Below are 24,336 nucleotides of genomic sequence, written 5' to 3' on the forward strand. Positions count from 1 at the left end.
TCGCTCGTTTGCACATATAGACCTTGGAGTCGCCTTGTGGTCTTCTTGCAATCTTGGCACAAGTAGTGATTTTGTTCAGGAGAGGATAGAGTATCCTTGTGGTATTTTATCTAAGTGTTTGGTATAAGATAAAACGTACACCAAGAGGTCCTATCCTTGGAAAGGACATAGAGTGAACTCTTTCACTTTGACCCTGTCCTTGCTAAGGACATGGAGCAAATTTCCTACCTTGGACCCTGTCCTTGCTAAGGTCCTAGAGCGAATTTCTTGTACCTTCCAAAGGGTCTAGAGCGAATTTTTGCTAAGGTCATGTATGTACCTTGCTGATGGTTCAGAGAAAAATTTGGAATATACCTTGTCAAGGACATTGAGCAAAATTATTCCTAAGGTCTTTTTGAATGCTAATTCAGCATTAACGCGACTAAAACACTTAAGGTTTGAGTAAAGTAAAGGCAAGTGTAAGAGGTTGAATGATAAGTATACACCAAACCATGTCCTTTACTCTTAATTTGAAGCGAAATTTCTATGTACCTTGCCCATGATTTAGACAAAATTCTTTGGAGATATGTATAGTGCCTCCTAATTTGACCTAATTGCACCTATAGCATGAATTTTTGATCAGATATAGAGAAGATCACATAAAATCAGAATGAGGAATTAAGTCAAAATGATAGTATGTAAGGGTTATATACCATGTATGTTTGATGCCCAATTGTTTATTTTGCAGGAGGCAAGGAGAGAGATCAAAAGGGGCTAGGTTGAAAGAAGATCGGAACAAGGATCTCAAGGAGAATATTTCAGCATCAAGAACAAGATACAAGGAAGATGCCCTCAAGAAGCTTCATCGGCAAATACAAAGACATCAAGGAGGAGAAGATCTCAAGATATTGAAATATTGTCACCACACCTTGGAGGCATGCAGAGATCAGAGGAGTGTTAAGGAGAAGTCATACAATCACTCCGAGGTAAGCAAGCAAAGGTGGAAGGACTCAACTACATCAATAATTCCCATCACCACTACTTTGAGCGAGCTAGAGAATGTTGAAGAGATCAATCAAATCAAGACTACGAAGTGCAAGTTAAAGGTGGCGTCCTAGTCATCATCCCAGTCACCATTCACCAATCAGGGAAGGTCTACCTCAGCAAGTCTTGATTCAATGTATCAGATTCACCTATGGATGCACAAACTCCGATGTACCTACCCTTGATATCTATTGGTCCACACTCTCTGAATGTAATTTTCTCATTGGCTAAGGAGAGTTTGTTGTAACAAACCCTAATCAGGGTTTTCATTGTAAAATATGGCCATTGATGGAGAATCAATCTTGGCCCTTCATTGTAAATGAGTTATCTATAAAAGCTCAAGCTCTTCATTGGTAAAGGTTAATAGTTGGAGAATAGCTAATAGCGAATAGTTAGAGAATAGAATAGCAATTAGAATAGAAGTTAGATTAGGAGGGGAAGGTAGAAATTGTTGCCTAAGTTGTAAATGGACTTTATTTTCATTGAAGTTATGGTGAAGTGTGTTGTTTCTTTACAACGTGAATGGTTTCTTGTTGGATCTTCATGTTAGATGGTAAATAATTAGATTGAATGGAGGAATTTGTTGGATGCATTTACGTGGAATCCGCCTATTCCATACCATTAGCCTCGTACTGATTGTAAGTGTGCCTTGTGTGGTCAACTGGAATTATATGAGCTTAACTTCGAATCGTTCTACATTCATTGCTTGTGCATTAACTTGAATGGTGATCAATGTTTGATGGTATTGATTCGAACATCTTTGAAACATAATTAGAAGATTGCACTAAGCTTGTGTCAAATTGTTCTATTTGATGGTGAGACCTTGCCCAGTAGGATTCCATATAGTCATTCATCTATCTTCTTCCATTTTAGGTCCTAGTGTAGATTTCTCAAACCCTATTCCTTTTGCTCTTTTTTATCTTCCAGTCAAGTAGATAGGACCTAAGTTCCAACAAATCAAGCATTCAGGCATTCGAATGTAAGTCCCCTTGTGATTCCAGCATAATCACATCAACCAATGAGCTTATCCACACGTAGTGACCCTACATTCATGAACCTTGGAGTCTTCTCAAGTGATCCTTAAGCGAATCTTCAGCATTTGAGAGATTTTGTTCAAGAGAGGATAAGATACTCTTGGGTATTTTATTTTGTGTTCGCATGTGCCTAAAAACACTTTAACATGCACCACTTCCACTACCGGTAGGCTGAGACATTATGCTGCAATATATTATAAATGGAAAAAATCAGCATAATGTCTCTTATTCTAATTAAGTTAAACTTAAAAATAAATAATAGAAAGAAAAAACAAAACTAGGGTTTCAAGTTCAACTTTCATATTTTTTCCATCAATATAAAATAAAGCAAAAACAAAACAAATGTACAAAAAAATGGAAAATATGAAAGTAAGAAAATAAAAAAATAACAAAAAATGGTACTTGTCTCTATAAATTTGCTAGAAATCTCTTCCAAATCCTTCTTTAACACCTTTAAATGCTTGAATGCAAGCTACAAACTTGCACAAACAATCAAAAATCCTTATCCTCTCTTCAATCTATCTGCTGGTCTGCTCTTCAACGCCTCTATTTTTTTGCTCAAAACCCTCTTTTTCACTCCTTGTGTTTGCAAACAACAAAAATGACTTTGTAGGGTGGGAGACAAAACATATTAACCTTTTGTTTTATTTAAAACAAAGTTATTTTATTTTATTTTTCACTTTTTACATGCTAACTGGGTGGTAGAGTCTAGCCCACGGGACTCGGTGAGTCTGCCAAAACTCGGCCAGACTCAGCCGAGTCCGAGTCCAGAGGCCACTAGCCTCGGCGAGGGCAACCCGCCTCGGGACTCGCAAAGTCTTGTAACTCTGCCTCATACGCAAGTGTTGAATTGTCAACAACAAAAACCTGTAGTGAGATTTTCAGATTTGAGGATAAACTATCAAGCATGAATGTGATGTCCCCATCCAAACCACATGGCACAAAGACCGTTGGTTATAATTTGTGGCTTAATGATGATGATAAAATGGAATAGGTCCAGACTCAAAAGAAAGACACATAATATGTATCACTATGCAGCGATCAGTAATTGTTATTAATAGTTGACAATGCAGAGTCCAAGAGAATATATTACTGTTGTTTGGGAAGAAAGACAATGCCCACATGCAGTTAAATCATAAACAATAAATGTGAAAGGAAGACAATGATTGCTAAGAAAAAATACAATCAAATGAAGGGGAGATATTAAAGTACCAACATTAACGATTTTTCTCAGCAGGTATAGGAAATTGACCTTGCGAATCAATTGATTAGTATTGCTTATAATCAGTGACCAGTCATAAGAAACATTGTGTTAATGTGATAGCTATGGTCGGATCCTTCAGGCCGACATAGCAAATGGAAATGTGTGAATGGCCTATCGGCCTCACACATTTATAAGTTCGATTTAATACTCATCCTTACCGATTTGCAATTCATATTTAATTAAAAGTGATTTAATAATAAACGGCTAATAATGATTATTATTAATCGGTTAGTTCAAACTGATTATTGTTTAATTCGCCACCCTTGGAGAAAGTCACATTAATTGAAGTAGAGCCGACTTTTAATAAGGAGACGTGTTGCTTGGAAGGGGCGGATTGGTTGGAGACACCTACATATGGGTACATATAACTTGGTTCCCTCTCTCCAAGCGAATTGAATCGTGAACATAATAAGCAGATCGAATTATACCTTCAGCAGATCGTCTAAGCAAATCAACATCATCTTCAGCAACATATTTTCAGATCGTGTCAAACCAATTTGCAGTTAGAGTATATTGCTTATCATCAATTGCTCGTGGACTATTATTTGAACAGTTCGGATCTGATTCATCCAGCAGAATAGATCGATCATATCTCATATCTCTTTGTGCAGAGATTGATTATATATTACAAAAGAATCATATTACAGTGCTGTGATTATTGGCTTCAGTTTTGAGCCTGATTGTAACTGAGATCATTCAATTGATAAGGAACTATATTGCTGGGTTTTTTCACCTTCAAGTTGGAAGGTTTTCCCAGGGCATACTCTGTGTATTTTGTGTGAATTTTCTATTTGAATAATCTGATCATTAAATTTTAACACATTGATGGTCAGCATAAACCATAATCTAAATTGCAATCTGGAATACAGCGATGTTAATTAGTTAATGAATAAAACAGTGGTGAATATCCATAAATAAGAATTAATTGTTGGAAGTATATATCAAATGAAATTAACTATTCACTGATTATTATCTTCCATGGGGAGTGATCAACATAATAAGTCAAGTAACACAAGCAGGAGATGCGACCTTTCAACGTTAAGGCCTATTAAAGTAGTGTTGATAATCATTTCAAGGGATATGGATAGGGAAGAGAAACACGCCGATTAAAAGAAATATACAGGGAGAGTATTCAGACATTTACGTAAAAGGAATAAAAAAATATCTTATTTCTTTATCCAGTAAATCACAGAACTACGGCAGTAACCCTTGGCACTAATCGGAACAATACTTATAACAGTGACAGCAACGTATCACTGCAAAGGGGGATTAGGAGGATACTAGAATATAGCGGATATGCTTTGGTCAGCAAGTAAGACAAAGCAATTCATAACATAAGTGATCATAAGCATCCATTAAAGTATCATGCTGTGATATGAGAATAGCCAAGAACTTGATCAAGGATCGTGTAATAATAGGCAGCAATAAGAAGTTGAAAAAAGGACAGTAATCGTACTAAAAGATAAGACATTATTAGTTTGACTAAGGCACAATCAATGAAAGGAATCGACCATCGATTAAGCATCTTTTGACAAGGTGGGACAAGCATCGATTAAATAAAGTCATTAACTTGTATTATTAAGTAATATCAAAGACAATGAGTTAGATGATTGGTCACTGTTGTGACGTTTTCACACATCGCCCCATTGCAAATGGGGACCCCTATTTTTTGCTTTTTAGGGTTTTTTTTTTTAGGTCTTTTAGGGTTTTGTCAGTTGGCTTTTGCATTTTTGAGTGCTGTCGGGGAGATCAATAGGATAGCAGGTCCTGCTGGAGTGAAGTCCTGATCCTGAAAATTTGGCTAAGTCTGAAAGTCCTGATCCTGAAATTTGGCTAAGTCTGGAATGTCCTGATCCTGAAATTTGACTAAGTCTGGAAACTGAAAAACCTCAAAAAACTAGATTTTGCAATATAACTCCTGGAGGTCTGAAACCACTCTCAAACATCCTGAAAGTATATATGGAATATAACTTAAAGTATAAGAAAGAAGAAAGATATTCCATAAAAATTATCCTGATAGAGAGTTCAAAAAGTCAAATTTCGCTCCTGTCCTTCACTGAGGATCCAGAGCGAATTTCGCTCCTGTCCCTCTCCAAGGGACCAAGGCAAAGCGCTCCTGTCCCTCACCAAGGGTCCAGGGCGAAAAGGCTTATTTGAGTCATTCCTGACCTTGTTTGGTCAAATTGGAACATCAAAGGCATGGTGGAGGACAAAATGATCGTGATAGAGCATCCAGATTTGATCAAAGACGATGAAATGATGGAGTTTTCGCCTAGAAGGTCAAAAGTGCTCTTGTCCCTCACTGAGGGACTAGAGCGATTTTCTTTATATGCACAATTTTAGACCTTTTTTGGACATTAACTTTTATTCATAGCATGAAGGAAGGTGAAATCTTCCCTAGCACAGGAATTTTGAGATGAAAAGTGAAAAGATTTGGCCTAGAGGGCAAAATTCGCTCCTGTCCCTCACTGAAGGACCGGAGCTTGAATTCCAAATTTGCATTATCCTTGCAAGATTTAAGTGATTTTGTGATTTGAAGAGGTCAAGGGAAGTATGTTTTGCCCGTTGAATATAACTTGAGTAGGCCACGAAGAAGAGAATCAACCCAAATGGCAATAGGCGCTCCTGTCCCTCTCCAAGGGACCAGAGCGATTTTCTCACAAGACAAATTTCTGGCAAAGGTAAAGCGAGTTTCAAGTTTGAGATGAATGAAGGAAGGCATAATCAGTCCATTGAAGATAATTGTGAAAGTTAGCAAAACATAAGTGAGCTCATAATTGCCAAGGCGCTCCTGTCCCTCACTAAGGGACCAGGGCGAAAAACATATTAACAGGCCTTCCTCCCCAAATTGGGATGAATCAAAGCCAAGGCATGAGATGGCAATGATATTTAAAAATGCCTCAAGGAAGAATGGAGTTGCAATGACCACAAAATTTGATGAAAATGGGCTAGGGCGCTCTTGTCCCTCACCTAGGGACCAGGGCGAAAATGCTTTAAGGCAAGCCCCTTCCAAAGATCACATGATTTAAACTCAAAAGTTCCCAATAAAAATGCCATTTTGAACGCCTAGGATGAAGTTTTGAACGTGGAAACAAGAGATGCAAGGCTTAAAATACAAGAGCGCTCCTGTCCCTTTCCAAGGGACCAGAGCGAAGTTATCAAAATTCATTATTTTTTGCCTTATTTTAGCAAATTGCACTAGATGTCAAGTTCGCCCAAAACTTCGAAATATTTTAAATTTTTTTTAATTAAATTGGCATTTAATGAAAAGCACATAGCATTTAATAACTAATTTTGAGCCTTGGAAAATCGTTTTTTTATTAATTGAGGCATTTCAAAATTAATTATTATTAAATTAAAATTTAAAAAGAAGAGCGCTTGAGGTATCATTTTTTATTGCTTAATTAAGTCGGCCTTCTCCTTTTATTAATCTTTGTTTATTTTTTCCACCGAGTCGGCCTATGGAGAGATGTAGAAGGTGAGCGCTCTATATATTGGAAGGTGTTTTTTCACAATTTAAATCATTCAACCATCCTTTCAAGTGCGAAATTGGAGAGCAATTTGAGGAGCGAAATCCAGAGGAGTGGAGCGAATTTCTACTAAATGTGGAGAAGCTAGTAGAGGGCGAAATTCATCTTGAAAGCTATCGGAGAGGAGAATTTCTTGCTAGATTGGAGGATAAATTCCAGATGTTTTGAAGGTATTTGAAGGCGAATTTCCAGATTTTTGAAGAGGAAGGTGGAGTTCTTTTCCAAGCTAAAGGAGGTGCATTTTATCCAAGGGAGAGCTTTGATCTACACTTTGCCTAGCAAAATTCATCTATTTTTACATCATTTCTTAGAGTTAATTCTCAAGAGGAGGTATGGCAAAATCATCTTGACACCCTTATTCAAGGTTTGATTTTTTTAGACATTTTTTAGAAAAGTCTAAGTATTGCATGGTTAATTAGGAAATGATAACTCAAGATTTATCATGAAGTTTCCTAATTAAAATCTTGAATCTTCCTTTTAAAGTTTAATTTTTAGATTTCAAGATATATTACTAATTTTTAAATGTTGTGTAGGTATCAAGATGGCGACTCCAAAACCCGGAGGATCTACAAGTCGGCAGGTTCTCATCAAGGACGATCAAGCAAGGACAAGGGCGACCTCCTCCAGCCTAGCATCGACAAGGACGGCCTTCTTTGGACTAACGTCATCAAGGGTGACTTCTCCAATCCAGTATTCCAAGGCGAGGTACATCAATCATCCTGCACATCAAGGACACAAGAAGTTAGAACAAGGGTTCGTTGAAGAAGCAGATAGTTCCAGATGAATTAACTAAAGCTAGCTTCTCAACAACATCAAGTTGAATATCTACCAAGTTACAAGTGTCAAACGAGGTGGCATCCTAGTCATCACTTCTCCAGTCAGTGTGGTCCACCTCAGCTTTTCCAGATTCAATGTACCTAACTCATGGAAGGTGGCACAAACTCCGATGTACCTACCCTAGCTATCCATTGGTGGAATTTTCTAGAGAGGACATGTGTCGAAGCAATACAATTTTATCATTGGTCAAGCATTAAATGTTATGTAATGGTTGTAAAAAACCCTAATTAGGGTTTTCATTGTTGAATCTTGGCCATTGATCTCGAATTGATCTAAGCCATCGAATTGTATTGAGGGCACTATATAAGCCCTGGCATTTCATTTGTAAAAGTAGTTAGAAAGAGTTAGAATAGAAATAGTTGGAAGCAGTTAGTAGATAGAGAGTAGTTAGAAGGTGATTAGCTAGTTGATAGAATAGCAATTAAAGTAGAGTAGAGAGAGAAGGCAAAGATTGTTGCCAAGATGTTGTTGTAAAAGACTTGTAACTTCATTGAAGAAATGGTGAAATTTATGGGTCGATTCGACAATTTGCATGGTCTCTATACTTCTCGTATTTGATTTCATGTTATTAGATGAGTGGAAGAAATGTGCTTGATTGATGGTGGAATTCGTATATCCATACTACTAGCAGTTTGTTGATTGCAGACTTACCTTGTGTAGTCAACTGGAATCATTCAGCTTAAGCTTAACTTCAATTGTCGCTTCTTCATTGATATGCATCAACCTGATGGTGTCTATGCCTGCAGTGATGATTTGAACATCATAAAGCTTTCCTTCGAAAATCGCACTAACCTTGTGGAGATGGTCCTGGGATGTCAAAACAAGACTTAGTTAGAATTTCATCAAAGATCATTCATTGCTCTTACATTCTTAGTGTTAGGATTAGATCTTTTCTTCACCCTCATCTTTTTTCCTTTTTTCAAGTCAAAGCTAGTAAGAGCCTGTGTTCCAGCAATATTCAAAGCAAATCAGAAGTTCAGGCATCAAGTGTAAGTCCCCTTGTGATTCCAGCAAATCACATCATACCACAGAGAGCTTATCCACACGTAGAGATCCTACAACGAAGAACCTTGGAGTCATCCTGATTGATCCTTTTTCGCGATATCTTCAGCAATCAGAGGCTTTATTCAAGAGAGGATAAGGTACCCTTGGGTATTTTATTCTGTGTTTGATAGTGTACAAAATACACGTCAACAGTCACCAATGATGCGTAATTAAGCAAGGAGATTGAAATATCGATTAAGCTACATGACGACAATTTATCGATTAAGGGAGGAAAAGTCTCTCTCATCTAATTTGGATAGCTCATCGTGAGCAGAGGCTTTTGGCATGTAGCACTTGCTTAGGGACACGATTATATTTTAAAGACAAATGTCCTCATTATTGATATTACCACTGCAATAATAGTTCATCGTGGAAGAGTATTAAGAGCCATGGTTGAAAGAGGATAGAGAGAAGCCACCTTCAATCATTATCGTGGGAAGGATTATCAAGATCAATCACCAATGATTATCGGCGCCTTAGGGAAGTCTAATAAAGTGATTAAGCAAGTTAGTATCAGCAACTAATAACAAATATTCTACTTAAGGCAGCGACTAAGATGTTAACAACTGTTCATGAGGAGATATGATTAAGTGAAAGTCAGCATCAGACTTAGGCAGACCGGGTTCCAAATAATTTAAGTTAGCAAACAGGAATAGCCATGAGTGATTGAGAGGAGACTTCCAACATAAATTACATGGCCACATTAGAGAATACTATTCAGATAAGTTCTATCTTCCATACTGTTCTTAAATTTCTAAGTTAAAGATTAGTAAAATGTCTTCAGTTTGGGTAAATCTTGTATTAGGGTGCTCTCCTTAAGTTGGAATTGTAGTTTCAGGATCAAATTAAGGAAAATCCCAAATGGGTCAATTACAATGAACAATAAACTCGACTTTCTATTGGCCAAAGTAGAGACCAATATTTGGTTGCAATATAGATATTTAAATGGAAAAACATGGAGGAATGCTAACTATTGGCTAAACTAGAGATCCTTAATTTACATTGATAGGAAATAATCAAACAAGTGAGACATATGATTTTATTAAGGAAATAGTAAAATTGCATTCAAACCTACAATTTAAATAGATAGACTGTGCCTATACAAAGTGATCCAAAACAATCTACTTTCAATTTTCTTTAGAAAATTACAAACATGTAATCATAGTCACACAATCACTTTTGTTGAACAATGGCTTTTGTGGCATAAGTGTGACTTTCACTAATATTCATCAACAAAATTACACTAACTCAGGTATATTGTACCATGCAATACTAACAACATGCTAAAAATCAAAACTCTCACATGAGCTTCTCCCATTTGTAAGCACAAACTAATCTTCAAGTGTAGGTAATAAGAACTTGTCCAGGGTTGTAAAATTTTGCATTAAAAAATAAGGCTTGTTGGACAAGCGCTTGGTATATTGAGGATTGATTTTTTTTCACAGGCACTAGCTCATTTGAGAGTTTTGCCTATTCTCAGTTGATTTTACTAGATCAGAGTCCTTTTTCTCTTACATTGAAGTTAAATAATTTTTAATCTAAGAGTTTGGACATATATATCTCATTTTTTATTTTTAGTGTGAGTTCCCATTTCTTGAATTTCCAGAGTTCAGTTAGGGCTTATAAATCAAAATTTTGTTTTTTAGTTTTTAAACCATAACAATATATTGATGGGAAATTATTGATGCAGGCACCATGACATTTGGGCAGCAGAATTGCTTCCAGGAATCATGTGAGCTTTTGGACAGGGCTTCAGCTGCTGGCATCAATTTCATCGATGCTGCTGAAATGTGAGTATGATTGTGCTTTAATGCTTATTTCGTGGCTATGAAAAAAGTAGAATTTAGTCTAATTCCTGCTTAGACATAAAGTATTTTGAAAGAGAACTAATAAATAGATCAAAGAGGGAGCTTAAGCATAGATTATGTGAGGCTGGTATTGGAGATGACACCCAACTAGGTAGGAGTTAGGACAAATCCTCTTTTTGGGCAAACGAAGGTGAGATTATTGTTCTCTTAGTCTTACTGTTCTTAAGGATGGGGTAAGTCCTCAAAACTAGTGTAAACTCTGGGTTACTGGGATTCTCTGGCATGCAGTATCTTCTGTGTTCCCCTTTGCCATAGGACCTCTCTGCAGCCAAGCTTTGAACTACTACATTCTAATAAGCCTGGGTTAATGTTTGAGCCAAGAGCCTCATTGGCTCCAAAAAGCAAGAAGATTGGTGAATGAATGGGAAGCACGATAGTCTATGCTCTCTGGGTGATTAAGGTTTTGGTCCTGTAACTAACCACCTGTTTTGCATTTTGTCTAGTTGAGTTGGCATACGATTGTCCACTGGGGAATAGAATAGTTCATATGTTAAGCAACAATTAGCAAATCCTTTTGCAAACCAGCAACCTAAACTTATATGGGTCAGGCACCAGGGCATGCATGATAATGGGTTCTTAGGGTAAAGTTTTTGACATCACGAAAGTTACTGAGTTATGATATATTCATAGGCCCTGATATCTGGTGCTATCCCTTCTTCATGGTAGAATGCAAGGGTTGCCCTGCCATACTTTTTAATACATATTAATTTTTTCTTAATGAGTTTAATTAAAACCTAAAAATAAAAATAAGTCATCTCTTTTTTGATGCACTGTATTTATTGTTGACTGTCTGCTTTTATATATGGGTAAATTTCATTTGTCTTCCCAGTCTGCATAGACATTACTTCAGTTCCAGCCTCATAATTATCATATAGTCATAGTTTCTTTTGTAGGCAAATCCTAGCTCCATTGCAAAGTGGTTATAAGGCCCATCAGATTATGCTCATGTTGCAATCCTGTAGAAGAGCTGCATTGATAACATTTAATGTGGCTGCACTTGCTGAAGTCACGGTTTACTTTATATTGGGGGCTTTTGTACATGCAAATCTTGTAAGTTGCAATACCTATTTCTAATTGATAGGCATTGGAAAGGATCACTGTCATGCCCCTGCTCTGTAAAACAGATCACAGTTTTAATAAATGAAATTCAGGCAATAAATTAATGGAACCTTAAAGGGGGCTGACCTTACAAATAATCCTATGCGATGAAATTAAAGGAAATTCAAAAGGCCGACCAAGACTTAAAAGAATATAGTCAAAAGCAAGGGGCCAACTGAGATTAGTTAAAAGGTATTATTAGTGGTGAATAATTAAAGAATAAGAAGCAGCGACTCATTTGTGAAGGGATGTATCCTTTGCAAAAGAAAGGATATCATTACTAAAAAAAAGTTCATAGTAAAAGAGCTGACCAAGGTTAAAAGATACAAAATCAGAAAGGGCCAACCAAGGCTAAGGGGAGTATAATAATTAAGGTCCGACCTAGGTTAAGAACATATAAATATCTACAAGACAGCACTTGAATCAAGAGGGGATGCGTCCCTTGCAAAAGAGATGTTGTTTATGAATATAAGCGACCCTTCACCCAAAAATAAAGATATACAAGGAGAAATATTTCATTGTGGCAAGGGCATGGGAAAAAGGGAAAACATGAACGAAATCATCAGAAATAAAGAATAAATAGCCATTAAGTAAAATTCAGAAAACAGAAAAAGAAATTTTGGATAATTAATTACCTGATTTCCAACAGCAATCATGTTTGGAACCAATGTTAAATGTTTTATAGGAAAATGCAGCAGTACAGGTATTCCCTCATCAAGCACGCCACTCCAAGATGGATGTATTGAAGGTCCTGCCGTACTTGTGGGCCAAGGGGCCAAATGACTTGGAGGCTCATTCCATGCCCTTGGGCTTGTTGGATGAAGACAGTCTCCTGGCATCCTATCAGGCTTTTCCATTGGATTCCTAATATGGTTGGCTATGGGAAATAAGATATGAAACAGATATGAATGATTTTAGGATACTTGATTTTAATAGAGATCATTTGTATGCATAGTTTCTTGATATAAATGCTTTGATGCTGGTTAATACTGTTTATAAGACCTAAATTAGGATTTTCTCTAAATTGGCATTACAATTATGTAATTTTATTATAAAAATTCTATTTGTAAATAAACTGCATTTGTTGAAATTGTTATTGTAGTCAACATACAATGTCTATTATTATGTTTCGATAATATTGGTTATCCAATTATGTATTAATTGTTCGTATTAAATTGTTTGTCATTCTCGGATAGTTATAAGCGTCGGTTGGTTGACTGTTGTGTTCCTGTTGGCAGCCATCGAGCCCTTCAAATATATTGTGTATTGTCATAGAATGTGGTATGATGTAGTCGGATCAACTCGGATCCTTGGCTGATCATCTCTAGTCTTCTTCTGTAATAATTTCATGTGCCAATAGAGACATAGTTTACTCCTGTATCTCGTATGCATTGTCATCTTTATTATTAATTCATGCATTTAATTTATCTGATATAGCAGTAAACAGTTATTTTTGGACAAATCAGGTATATCCCAAAAGGGGACATTACAAGCACATCTATGAACATTGAATATATATGATTTTTGATATGCTGCTTGTTCGTTTATCACTTGCAAGAGCATACGTTTTAGTTAATACTTAAAGGATATGAGTTTTACCTTGGCTAAGTTAATTCATTTATTTGTTAAACTATGCGGTGATTTCCATCTTCCTGTCTTAATTTTCTGCACACCACTTCCATTTTAGACTTGCTGTAGGAATTCACTTGTAGGCACGTTAAAAAGCATTAGTTGGTAATATTGCTAGGTATACTGGATAGCTGTCTATAGATAAATCTTAATAAGTCTGCAATAGTTAGATTGCATATGCAGATTAGAACACAAATATTTATTTAAATTTCTGACAAGATTTTTGAAGTTGTTTTCTTTCTTTATTAGTTTTATGAAACCCTTCTATTGTATCTAATCGATACATATTTTGTAGGTACCCTGTGCCACAACATCCCAATACACAGGGAAAGACTGAAGAGTATATTGGACGTTGGCTTAGGATCCGAAAGCTACCTAGGGACCATTTTGTTTTGGCAACAAAGGTGATTATGATTTTGAAACTCGAAATTTCACATAAGCAAGCTCCATTCTCTAGGAAGTACATAATGCTTAGGAGATAAGTGTCACACATATCCAGCTAGAAGGATGTAATGTCCCCAATTTTAAAAGTGACAAATAATTAAATTAATTTTTATTGTCCAAAAATAAATATTATTTTAAAGGATGACTTATTATCAATTAATTTAATTAATAAGTAAAATTAAATAGTACATGTCACTTTATTATTTAATTGCCCTAAATTCAAATTATTATTCAAGAGGGGGGGCGATTTATTCGCTTTGGCCAATTATTTGTTAATGAGCACTTTATTAGTGTTGTGGGCGCCTATCTTCCCTTGGGCAATTTATGTACAAGGTGATTTACTTTTCAGCCTAAGTAATATATTATTTATGTGGTCGATTCATTAACATTGGGTGACATTTTATAAAGGCTAAGTTAAATTGATATGACTTAAGTGGGTTAGAAGGTGGTATAAATTATTATCGTGACATTGTGAAATCTTACTAATGATGTTGTGAAATCTTATTAATGTCAACTTCTTTATTTAAAGTGAAGCGATTATATTAACTTGGACAATGTTATTATTATATGGGCAATTCGATGAATGAGAAAAGGCAAAAATATAAGACAATATCGGGGGCTTGTGGATATCATTCATTATTCACGATATTATTTTTTTCTCCCCTCTTAAGTGCCCGTAGGCAGTCTTATTTGTACCCGTGGCAGGGAGGGGTTGCGTCCCACCACGGGGTTCCTTCAGTAGGAAGGGGTGTGATGGTGGTCGCAGCCCCAGGGTTGCGACTCCCGTACCACCACTTCCCGCGGGGTGGAACATAATTGGGTTAATACATTAACATTATTCTAATTATTTCTTTATTCAATGAACTTACTAATATATCATTATTATTATTACTTCATTTAATATATTAACATCATTTAATAATTTATTTCTTCATTTAATATATTAACATTATTTAATAATTTATTTCTTCATTTAATATATTTCTAATGAACTTATTAATATATACTATTATCATTATCAATATATTCTTTTAACCTTTGCATAGATTATTTAATTATTATTAATATATTCATACATTTATTGTTGGTAATAATCTTAATAGGGTTTAACGAATGCAAAAATAAAGAGTAAATTTCTATGATACCAAGGTAAGATTTACATCATGTGATACAGTAGAGGGTTATCACAGTTTGTGAACATAAGTCGTGGAACCAAAAATTCTTAAATTCTACAAATTGGGCTTTCTACCAGACCAAGCTTCTTCAGGAGTTTTATCCTTTAAGGCTTTGGTAGGTGTTCTATTAATTAAATAAGTTGCACAAGTCATAGCTTCAGCCCAAAACTTGTAATCCATATTTTTTGCATGCAATACACATCTAGCTATTTCAACAATGGTCCTATGCTTCCGTTTTGCCACACCATTTTGTTGTGGTGTATAAGGAATGGTAAGCTCATGTTTAATTCCAAAAGATTTCAAATAAGCATTAAATACATTATTGACATATTCTCTTCCATTGTCAGTACGAAGAATCTTAATTTTAGAACTAGATTGCCTTTCTACAAACATATGAAATTCAGTAAACACATCAAGCACTTGATCCTTACTATGAAGGAAATATATCCATGTTCTCCTTGAAAAATCATCAACAAAGGTAAGAGCATACCTTGAACCTTGGATGGAGGGATTCTCCATGGGACCCAAGAGATCACTATGAACTAGATGCAATTTACTATATGCCCTCCAAGATTGACCACGAGGAAAGGGTTCCCTATGCATCTTACCACTCATGTAACCATTGCAAACAATTTGAGAAGGAACAATAGTAGGCAATCCATCAACCATCTTTGCTTTTTGCATCAATGAAATATAATAAGAATTGAGATGGCCAAGTCTTTCATGCCATATAGTAAAATCAACAGTAGTAAGCAAGGAATACTTTGTAGAAGCAAATTCATAGAACTTGAATAAGTTATCAGTATCCATTTTAGCAGTAGCAATAACATGATTAGTTTTTGGATCAATGATATAATACATGCCCTTATAAAAGTTAATCTTATAATCTTGACAAAGTTTAGGAACTGAAAGCAAATTTGATTTTAATTCAGGAACATAAAGAACATCATGTAATTTCCCATTAGGAACATTCACATCACCAATAGCTTCAACTTTGCAACTATGATTATTAGCTAATTGATTAGGAATATTGGAAGTATCAGGATGCAAAGATTCAAAACATTCTTTATGAGAAGTAACATGTTGAGATGCACCAGAATCAATAATCCACTCAAGTGGTTGAGAAACATTATAAGTACATGTAAATGCATCACGAGATGAATTACCATTATTATTACCTTTCTTATAATGAGGTTTATGTTGTTGATTATTTTGATTATTTTGGTTCATGGGCTTTTTACCGTTTTGCTTCTTAAAACAATTATTAGTAATATGTCCATCTTTCCCACAATATGTGCAATGGGGTCTTGTTTGAAAATTATTCCTTTGATTATTGTACATATTATTATGATTATTATTATGAGAATTGTTATGATAGGATTTAGAATGAGATTGATAATTAGAAGATTTGTGATTATTATTATGATTATGATTATTATTATTGGATCTAAAATTATTATTATGATTTTGATTTTTAGACATAAAAGCATGTTCACTACTTTTAAGAGTACCAAATTGAATTAATTTAGCTTCCTCTTGACGTAATAAATTACGAAAAATATCATAAGTTAATTGAGTAGCTAAACTAGGAATAGCAAGTTGAGCATGAATATTCGTAATAAATTGTTGAAATTGACGAGGAAGACATTTTTTAAGAATAAGATGAATTAAAAGTAAATCAGCTAGCGTAACTCCTGTTGTCCTCAAAATTCGATTCCCTTCAATGTCCTTAAGATAATATGGTCTAAACTGGGTGCAGAGAAAACATCAAAGATAAGGAAATTCCAGAGACAACATATGACAAGGTTTGATTTAAACCTTCTACACTTCGGGCTTCCTTAGAGCCCAGGTGGGTATACCTTTGTGAATTAACTTCACACTTTCAAACAATAAACCCACAGCAAACCAGTCCAGAAAACCAGTGGATTCATTCACCTTGAAATCAACTGAAAACAATGAATAGAAACTGTACTTAACTTCAGCATTTTTGATCAACAAAGTATGCAATAAACAACCTCGATTAACACCAGTGCCTTATCCAAGGTTACAGAGTCACTTAAATTCAAATAACGCTTCTGAAACAATATATCCTTATGCGTCCCGTCGGCTTGGTTTCCACTAATCCTGATATATGCCTGGCATATACAAGAATTCAATCATTCTAGACTAAGCTATGGTCCTCAAAATTCACAGTTCCCTCCAAAGAATTTACTGGTATGAGTGATCCCGCGTATTTAATTTCCCTTCTAAAGAGAAAAGCTAACTAACACTTATACTGAGATTGCTTTGCAATTCCTTTCAAACTAAACAACCCTGGATTATTTAGAATAAAGACAGTAAATAAATTTGTGAACAAACGTGAAGACAACACATAACTTTTACTCAAAACCGATGGCCTGTATATTGATATTCATTTCAAAGAGTATTACAATAAATTCTGATTCTCCATTAGACTTAGAAAAGCTCAGATAAATTTCTGCAGCGTTTTCTTACAAAATTTTTGTGATCCCTTTCCCTCTAGTCCTGGTATCCATTTATAACAACATGGACGCACAAAGCTTCGGACTTCTCGAGGAGAGTTTGTTACAATTATTTCCAAAATTGATGAGGTTACAATTTTTACGTGAAACAGTTATGCGCTCTTTTCAACCTCTGCAGGCTGTTCAACAGGTTGTTCAGTTGCAACCTCTTCTGGCTTTTCAGGGGTGCTCTCCAACTGCTCCGGATCATGGGTGGAATATTTAACTTCCCACTCATTATATGTCTCTTCTGTCGGCCATGAAAAATTAATCACATCATCTTTACTTTTAGTCAACCTTTTCCAAGAATTTCTCAGTTTGTTGACTTCTGAATTAAGAAAACTATAGTGTGACTTAATTTTTTCTATTTCCTGTATTGTTATAACAAAGAAAGAGGTATCATCAAGATCAATGATTCCCTTTACCCTTGCTGACAATTTGACTTCTATCTCTTTAAGCCATATTTGCTTATCTTTCAACTGATCCGGATTGACAAAAATTCCTGGGAGCAACTCACAAACTTGATCAGTGTATTCCTTCTTAAGTAATTTAACCCTTCTTTCCACATTATTCACTTCTGTTGCCAATTGCAATAAGATCTTAGCGATATCAGAAGTGGATTTGATAATGGGATTAGCTCTTGCTTCATCACAGGATACACACATGAACTCTAGATCTTGCTCCCTAGGCCTCCATCTGTCAAAAATGGGTGTCAAAATGGCCTTATCTCTCCTTAATTCATTCCATATCTCCATGACCCTTCCCACACTATTGTGAAGCAGTGAGGCATTTATAGTATCTGCAAAATTGGAGATTGTGGCTTTTATTTTCTCCTCATACTTCCCTGCATAAAAGGCCTGAGCTTGCTTTAGGTTCTCCAACTCTTGGGGAGTTATCTCAATCATTTGGGAGCTGGAAGGCGCAGGAGATGGTGGGAGCTCAATAATGGGGCTAGTAGGTGGAGGTCTTGCAGGAGAAGAGGCAATCATCAATGTTGAAGACTCACCTTGTTGGTGTTGTCCCATCAGCTGGCTCTGCAATTTGGCAATGATGCTATCCTTGCCTCTTACCTCCTCCTTGACACTGTCATAGGCCTTCAAAACTGTTTCCAATTTAATCTGGAGGGCCTCCTTTTCTTTAGCTTCCTTCTCAGCCACTGCAACACTAAATTTTGCAGTTTCTAGCACAGTGCTAGCAGCCTCTACTACCCCTGTACTCTGTACTCTTTTGACCATCAATCCACCAAGGTGACTTGACCCTGATGTGTCTTTATCTTTCCTGTCCTCATTTCTTTTGAGGGACCACATAACTAGTGCAGCATTGTCCTTACTGAATGTAACCCCTTCCATGGGTTTAGTCTCTTTTCTTACTGCATCTAGCACCAGAGCATCAACAATATTCCATTCTGGTAAAATGAGCACTCCAGCTTGTGCTACTAGATCCCTTCCCTGTTCAGGAGTGATGGTTTTGAATTCTTCCATCATCTCCTGTTTTATTTCTTCTTCCACTGAGGCTGGATCTTTGTTAGGCTGCTCTGCCTTTCTTGTTTCACATCTAGCATTATATGTATCTATATGCTACTTCCAGACAAATTGCATGAATGCTTCAGATGTGACAAAGTTATCATCAGCTAAAAGGGCACTACTGGCCTTCTTTATCTCAGGATCCCACTCCTGACCCTTAAGTTCAGTTGAGGTAATGTCCATTTGTGCTTCAGTGGGCTCTTCTGGCATCCCTTCTTCCACCTCATCATAAGTGTAGGCAATTTCCCCCAAGCTGCCCAACTGCGAGAGGTATTCAGTTGCTGCTTGTTCATCTCCTATGTGGATAGGGGATTGGAATGGGGAATACAAGGGTGTATCTGATTGCACTTCCTTCCCCACCCTTTGCTTCTTTGGGCTGTCCTGGATGTCAATGACATCTTGCACCTTCCTCTTTCCTTTGGATGAAGAGGGCTCCCCTGTTGTAGGCACCAACACACTGTAACCTGATTTCTTATGCAGGGTGTAGTCACCAGGAGGGATTGCTTTAGTGGAAGCTGACTTGCTCAAAATCATTCTAGCCTTTTCAGGGTTGCTCTTAATTACAGCTTCCCTCTTTTCCTTTAGTGTTTGCATCACATCTTCGAAGCAAACAATCAAAAATTTTATTTTTTCTTCCAATGGGAAGAAGCTAGACAATGGGTCATAGCTAGCATCAAATTGATGCACAAAATCCAAGGCTTTTTTGTAAGCCACCCATTTTTCTTTCCTCAACTCCTGTTCATCTAAATCAAATTCATTCCTGATGAGGTCTTCAGGAAAGTGGAATTGATGAGGCCTACCTCTGCATGCTACCTTCTTCCTGAACACACCATTGTAAAAGTCCTCTGGATCAGCACATCTGGACACTGCAGTGGATAAATGGTAGGGTTTGAGGAAATCCTCAAAACAATTCCAGCCTCCCTTTGTAATTACAAATTGATGGGCTATTGTAGCTGTAGGGAAAATAGTCCCTTTACCTCTGCCTGTTAGCTCTGCCTCTTGTAGGCCACCAATTTGTCTAAGGATCTCAACTATTCCCACTTTGAGAGGGACCTGGTATGGTAACAAAAATGGGGTGCCTCTAAAACCAAAAACTCTGAAAACCGTGGAGACTGGATATAAGTACATGTCACCCCAGTTATGAACAATTTTGATGTTCTCTGCGAATTCTTTTGGCCTTAGGAATTCCAGAAGAACCTTGGGGACTCTTGGGTTATCAGAGCAAAGGAGAGTCCTTATTTTGGATGCAAAATATTTATCGAACTTTAGGAAACTAGCATCCTCTCTGTCCCATGACAACACAGTGCTCCATAATTGTACTGGCATCTTCTCTCCTTCCTTCTCTTTTACCAGGTCCATTCCACTGGCAAAATAATCACCACCTTTGAAGAGGAAAAGGTGCATCAAGAGTGAGTACCATCCGAATGGCCTATCCACCTTCCCATTTTTTATTCCTATCAACCCTCCATGGATAGCATCGGCAATATAAGAAGCATAATCAAATGTAATAGCAAGAGAAGGATTCAAAATCTGAACAATCATTAACAAGTAATGATTTGGCATATTTGCTTCAGCATCCTCTCCTAGAACTTGGCAAAGTGCCCAATACATGCCTTTAGCCCTTAAGGTAAACATACTCAATGAAAAAGGCTCTTGTGTGTTGGGCCCTACAACTGCTAACCCTCCTATTTTTAGGAAAAGTTCTTTAAGAGGCCCATTCCTAAGATGACTCTTCTGTGCATTGTACACTTGGGCTAATTGTGTGAAATTTATGGGTTCCAGGAAATTTGTGAACTCATTGAGCCCAAACGCTGTTCTCAATTCCTCTGCCTTGATTTCCACAAGGGTTTTTCCATTAACATCCCGGATGCATCTCGTGACTGAATCATAGTTCACTGCCATTTGGGTTAACAAGTCTGTATCCATGAACACCCTTGGGACTACCAATTTCCCGACATCTAGTTCCCAAATGCTATTTTGAGGAGTAGGAGAATTCCTCATCCCAAATCCGATTCTGAACAGCCCCAACCCAGACAGTCCAACCTGTGGGTCTCTTAACCAATTACCTTTGTCATATAATCCTTCTCCTATCTTCAAACGGGGTGCCCTGGGCACTAACTCTTTGGCCTTTGATGCCTGGTTAGTTGACAATGTCAACTGTTCTAAAAAATCATCACATACACTTCGTTCTAAATAATTAACCTTGTCAGAAAATTCCCTTTTAGGAGCCATTGGAAAATACAAGAAAATGAATACACTCTTAAACAATCCTGCAATACGAGAATGATTTTATCTAAAAGCCACACAAGAATTGCTTCAAAACATGAGAGAACCTGATGCTTGCTTGAAGGAAATTGCTCTGCAACTGAACCGCTTGCTCTGTTTCAGAAAAGGATAACTCTACGTCTGCTCTTCTGCAAAAATCTTTTAAAAGATATCCTTCCTTGGTTGTTAGGAAATCAAATGCTTGTACTCTGGGCCTTAACTATGACATTGATTCCGCATGCTTCGGCCGTCCTTTTAAAATCGAATTCATACGAGAATTCATATTTTAGCTCCAACGGGTCGCAACCTTCCTGCAAGTGTCTCATTGTTAATTTCATTTTGAGGGCTTTGTCTTTAGTCTGGGTCCCGTTATTCTATTGGCTACATAATACCACGCGGCATCTGACCATTGGCTTAGAAAATCCCTTCACATTCTGTTTTGATACTGGCCGAATGCCTCCCTTTATACTGTGACGGGCCCACATTTTCCCTTTTGGCCATGTCATCATCATGACACATGGACGACCCTCGTTAACTCTTGCTATTTCGCGGGCTTAAAGGGGAAGCATTTTACCCTTGCGAAATAGCGCGGGCCGTTGGATCATCCTTCAAGTTGATCACTAATTAATCCTTTGAAAAGGTTCTCAGGAATGGTGGGCCCACGGACACGTCACGGACATATGGCGCCTTGTCACTTTCGGAGCTGACTTGTCAATTTCTCATTTGTCAAGCAGGAACCATAGGGACCCACAGTTTCCTTTTAGACCGCGTGTCATCAAGACACGTGGACGGTCCCTGTTCATTTTCGCTATTTCGCGGCCTTAAGAAGTGAGCACTTTACCCTTGCGAAATAGTGCGGGCCGTTAGATCATATTTCGAATTGATTAGCATTTAAACCCTTCGAAAAGGCTCTCAGACATGGTGGGCCCACGGACACGTAATGGACACCTGGCGCCTTGTCACTTTCGGATCTGACTTGTCATTCTGTCATTTGCTGGAAGGAGCCACGGGGTCTCAATAAATTGTTAAGAGCTGTCCCTGCCAGGTCATCTCCACCTGCGAGCTGACTCATCTTTGGGGCCCACTTTTGAACCTTTAATCCTGACCCGCTGACTGTGGTGACTTGTGCCACGTGTTACCTTTTAATATGCCAGAAGAAAACCACGGGGGCCCCACTTTCTTTGACAGCCACATCCTTTACTTCCTCCGTCATGACACATGGACGGCTGACATTCATTCTCGCTATTTCGCGGCTTTAAAGGGGAAGCATTTTACCCTTGCGAAATAGCGCCAACCGTCGGATCCTTTCCCAAATTGATCGACATTTACTGGGCCCGACACTTTAGAACGAAATAATATAAGGCAAAATTTTTTCAAATAATCAACGTAACCGCCTAGGTTAATAACAAGGGGGGGACACTTCCCACGACCCCGCGACCCATACTTAAGTGAAATAAAGTAACGGCAAAATAGAAACCAGAGGGTTCAAAATAAAAAGATAAGGTCTGAAACTTAAAAAACCCTTAAACCCTCTAGGTTTGAGAATAAAGCTGAAGTACTTGGGGCTACACCCTATTCGAAAATTTTCAAGGCACCACAGCCAATTATAGGGAAAGAAGAACCCAATTTTAAAATAGTGATAACAACTCCTAAACCAGTTAATTGACTATTAATAGAATCAAACTTTAATAAGAATTCATCCATGGTTTTAAAATCCGTATACCTGAGATCTTCGAGTTGATCTTGAAGCTGAATTTTTCGGGATTTATTTGAGCTATCATAAGTTGTTTTTAAAATTTCCCAAGCTTCATACGCTTTTGTACAGTTTCTAGTTAGAACATACAAACCAGGAACCATTGAAATACCAATTAGACCAAGTGCTACCTCATTTTGAGACTTCCATCTATCTTGGTCGACTTGAGGAGCAGTTGAAGCGGGCTCAGAGGTTTTATCAGTAGCAACATCCAAAAGGTGCTTGAAACGAAAAATAAAGGAAATATGTGTTTTCCATGAATGATAATTAGTGCTATTTAATTTAATTTCTGGAATTAATGTAGACATATTTGCAAAATAAATGTGAACAAATAATGGTTAAAATTGAAAATAAATAAAAATTACCCCCTTTGATTAAAAAAACCTCCTTGATTAAAAATTGAACAAAATTTTAATAATTCTTTCTTAAAAAAAAACAATTGCTTTTTAAAAAAAAATATTTATGAAAAGATACTATTTTCAAAGTTTTAATAACAAATTTGAATTTTAAAAAACTTAACTTTTAATTAAAAATATATTAAAACTTAAATCTTCAAATTAAAAACTTTATTAAAAAATTAAATCTTTATTAATAAAATAAAACAAATTATATTAAAAAGTTTAGTTAAAACTTAAAAAAAATTTATAAACTTAAAAAGTGAACATAAAGTAAACTTGTTTTAAATAAACTTTTACTTAACTTTCACTTTTATGATTAAATAAAGGAATCTATACTTTCACATGGAAGATAAATAAAAAAGACTTTTAACTTTTTAATACGTGAAAGTAAGAGGCTTTTTTGAAAACCTTTTTAAAACTTTAATATATGTGAGTGGTAAGAAATAAAGACTCTTAAAAAAACTTAAACTTACGTTGAAAGAATATTTCTAAGCATAGAGACCAATAAAAGAGCACTAACAGAGACGTAACAACAACAAAAGTTGGAAAATAATACATGCAAAAACAGTTACAGAGACGTTAGCACAGCAGACGATATGACAACAAACGTTAATAGTAGATGAAGAAAAACTAGAGGCGTTGCAAATCCTTGTTTAACAAAACTGCAGAGACGTTGAAGCTTGCAGATGTGAAAGGTTTACAAAATTATTTGCAGAAATAGAGTTATATTTTGTAATAACAAAAACTATATTTCAGATTAAAAACAAATGAATGTGAGATGAATGAAATACAATGTAGAACTGCAAACACAAAGATTTATGCCTTTTACAGAGTAGAACCTGCAGAAAATGTTAGACTCGGATATTTTTTGTAAATACACAGAGATTCAATGAAGAAACAATATAAAAATCATTTTTATCAAAAAACTTGCA

The 24,336-nt window shown here is 36.5% G+C and overlaps 1 protein-coding gene across 27 annotated transcripts in view; it reads left to right on the plus strand.

Moving 5' to 3' along the window:
• Nucleotides 1-24,336, plus strand: part of LOC131053546 (uncharacterized) — a 214,637-nt gene that overhangs the window by 51,165 nt on the left and 139,136 nt on the right. For all 27 annotated transcript variants that reach the window (XR_009359374.1, XR_009359375.1, XR_009107720.2 and 24 more), the window contains exons 2-3: nucleotides 10,423-10,522; nucleotides 13,623-13,731. Coding sequence is in view for 24 of the 27 variants with exons in the window: in XM_059213896.1 (XP_059069879.1) it covers nucleotides 10,423-10,522; nucleotides 13,623-13,731 (209 nt within the window). In the remaining 3 variants the exon portion in view is untranslated. The remainder of the gene's footprint in view (nucleotides 1-10,422; nucleotides 10,523-13,622; nucleotides 13,732-24,336) is intronic.

Source organism: Cryptomeria japonica, chromosome 2, assembly GCF_030272615.1.
Source record: "Cryptomeria japonica chromosome 2, Sugi_1.0, whole genome shotgun sequence".
Classification (NCBI taxonomy): domain Eukaryota; kingdom Viridiplantae; phylum Streptophyta; class Pinopsida; order Cupressales; family Cupressaceae; genus Cryptomeria; species Cryptomeria japonica.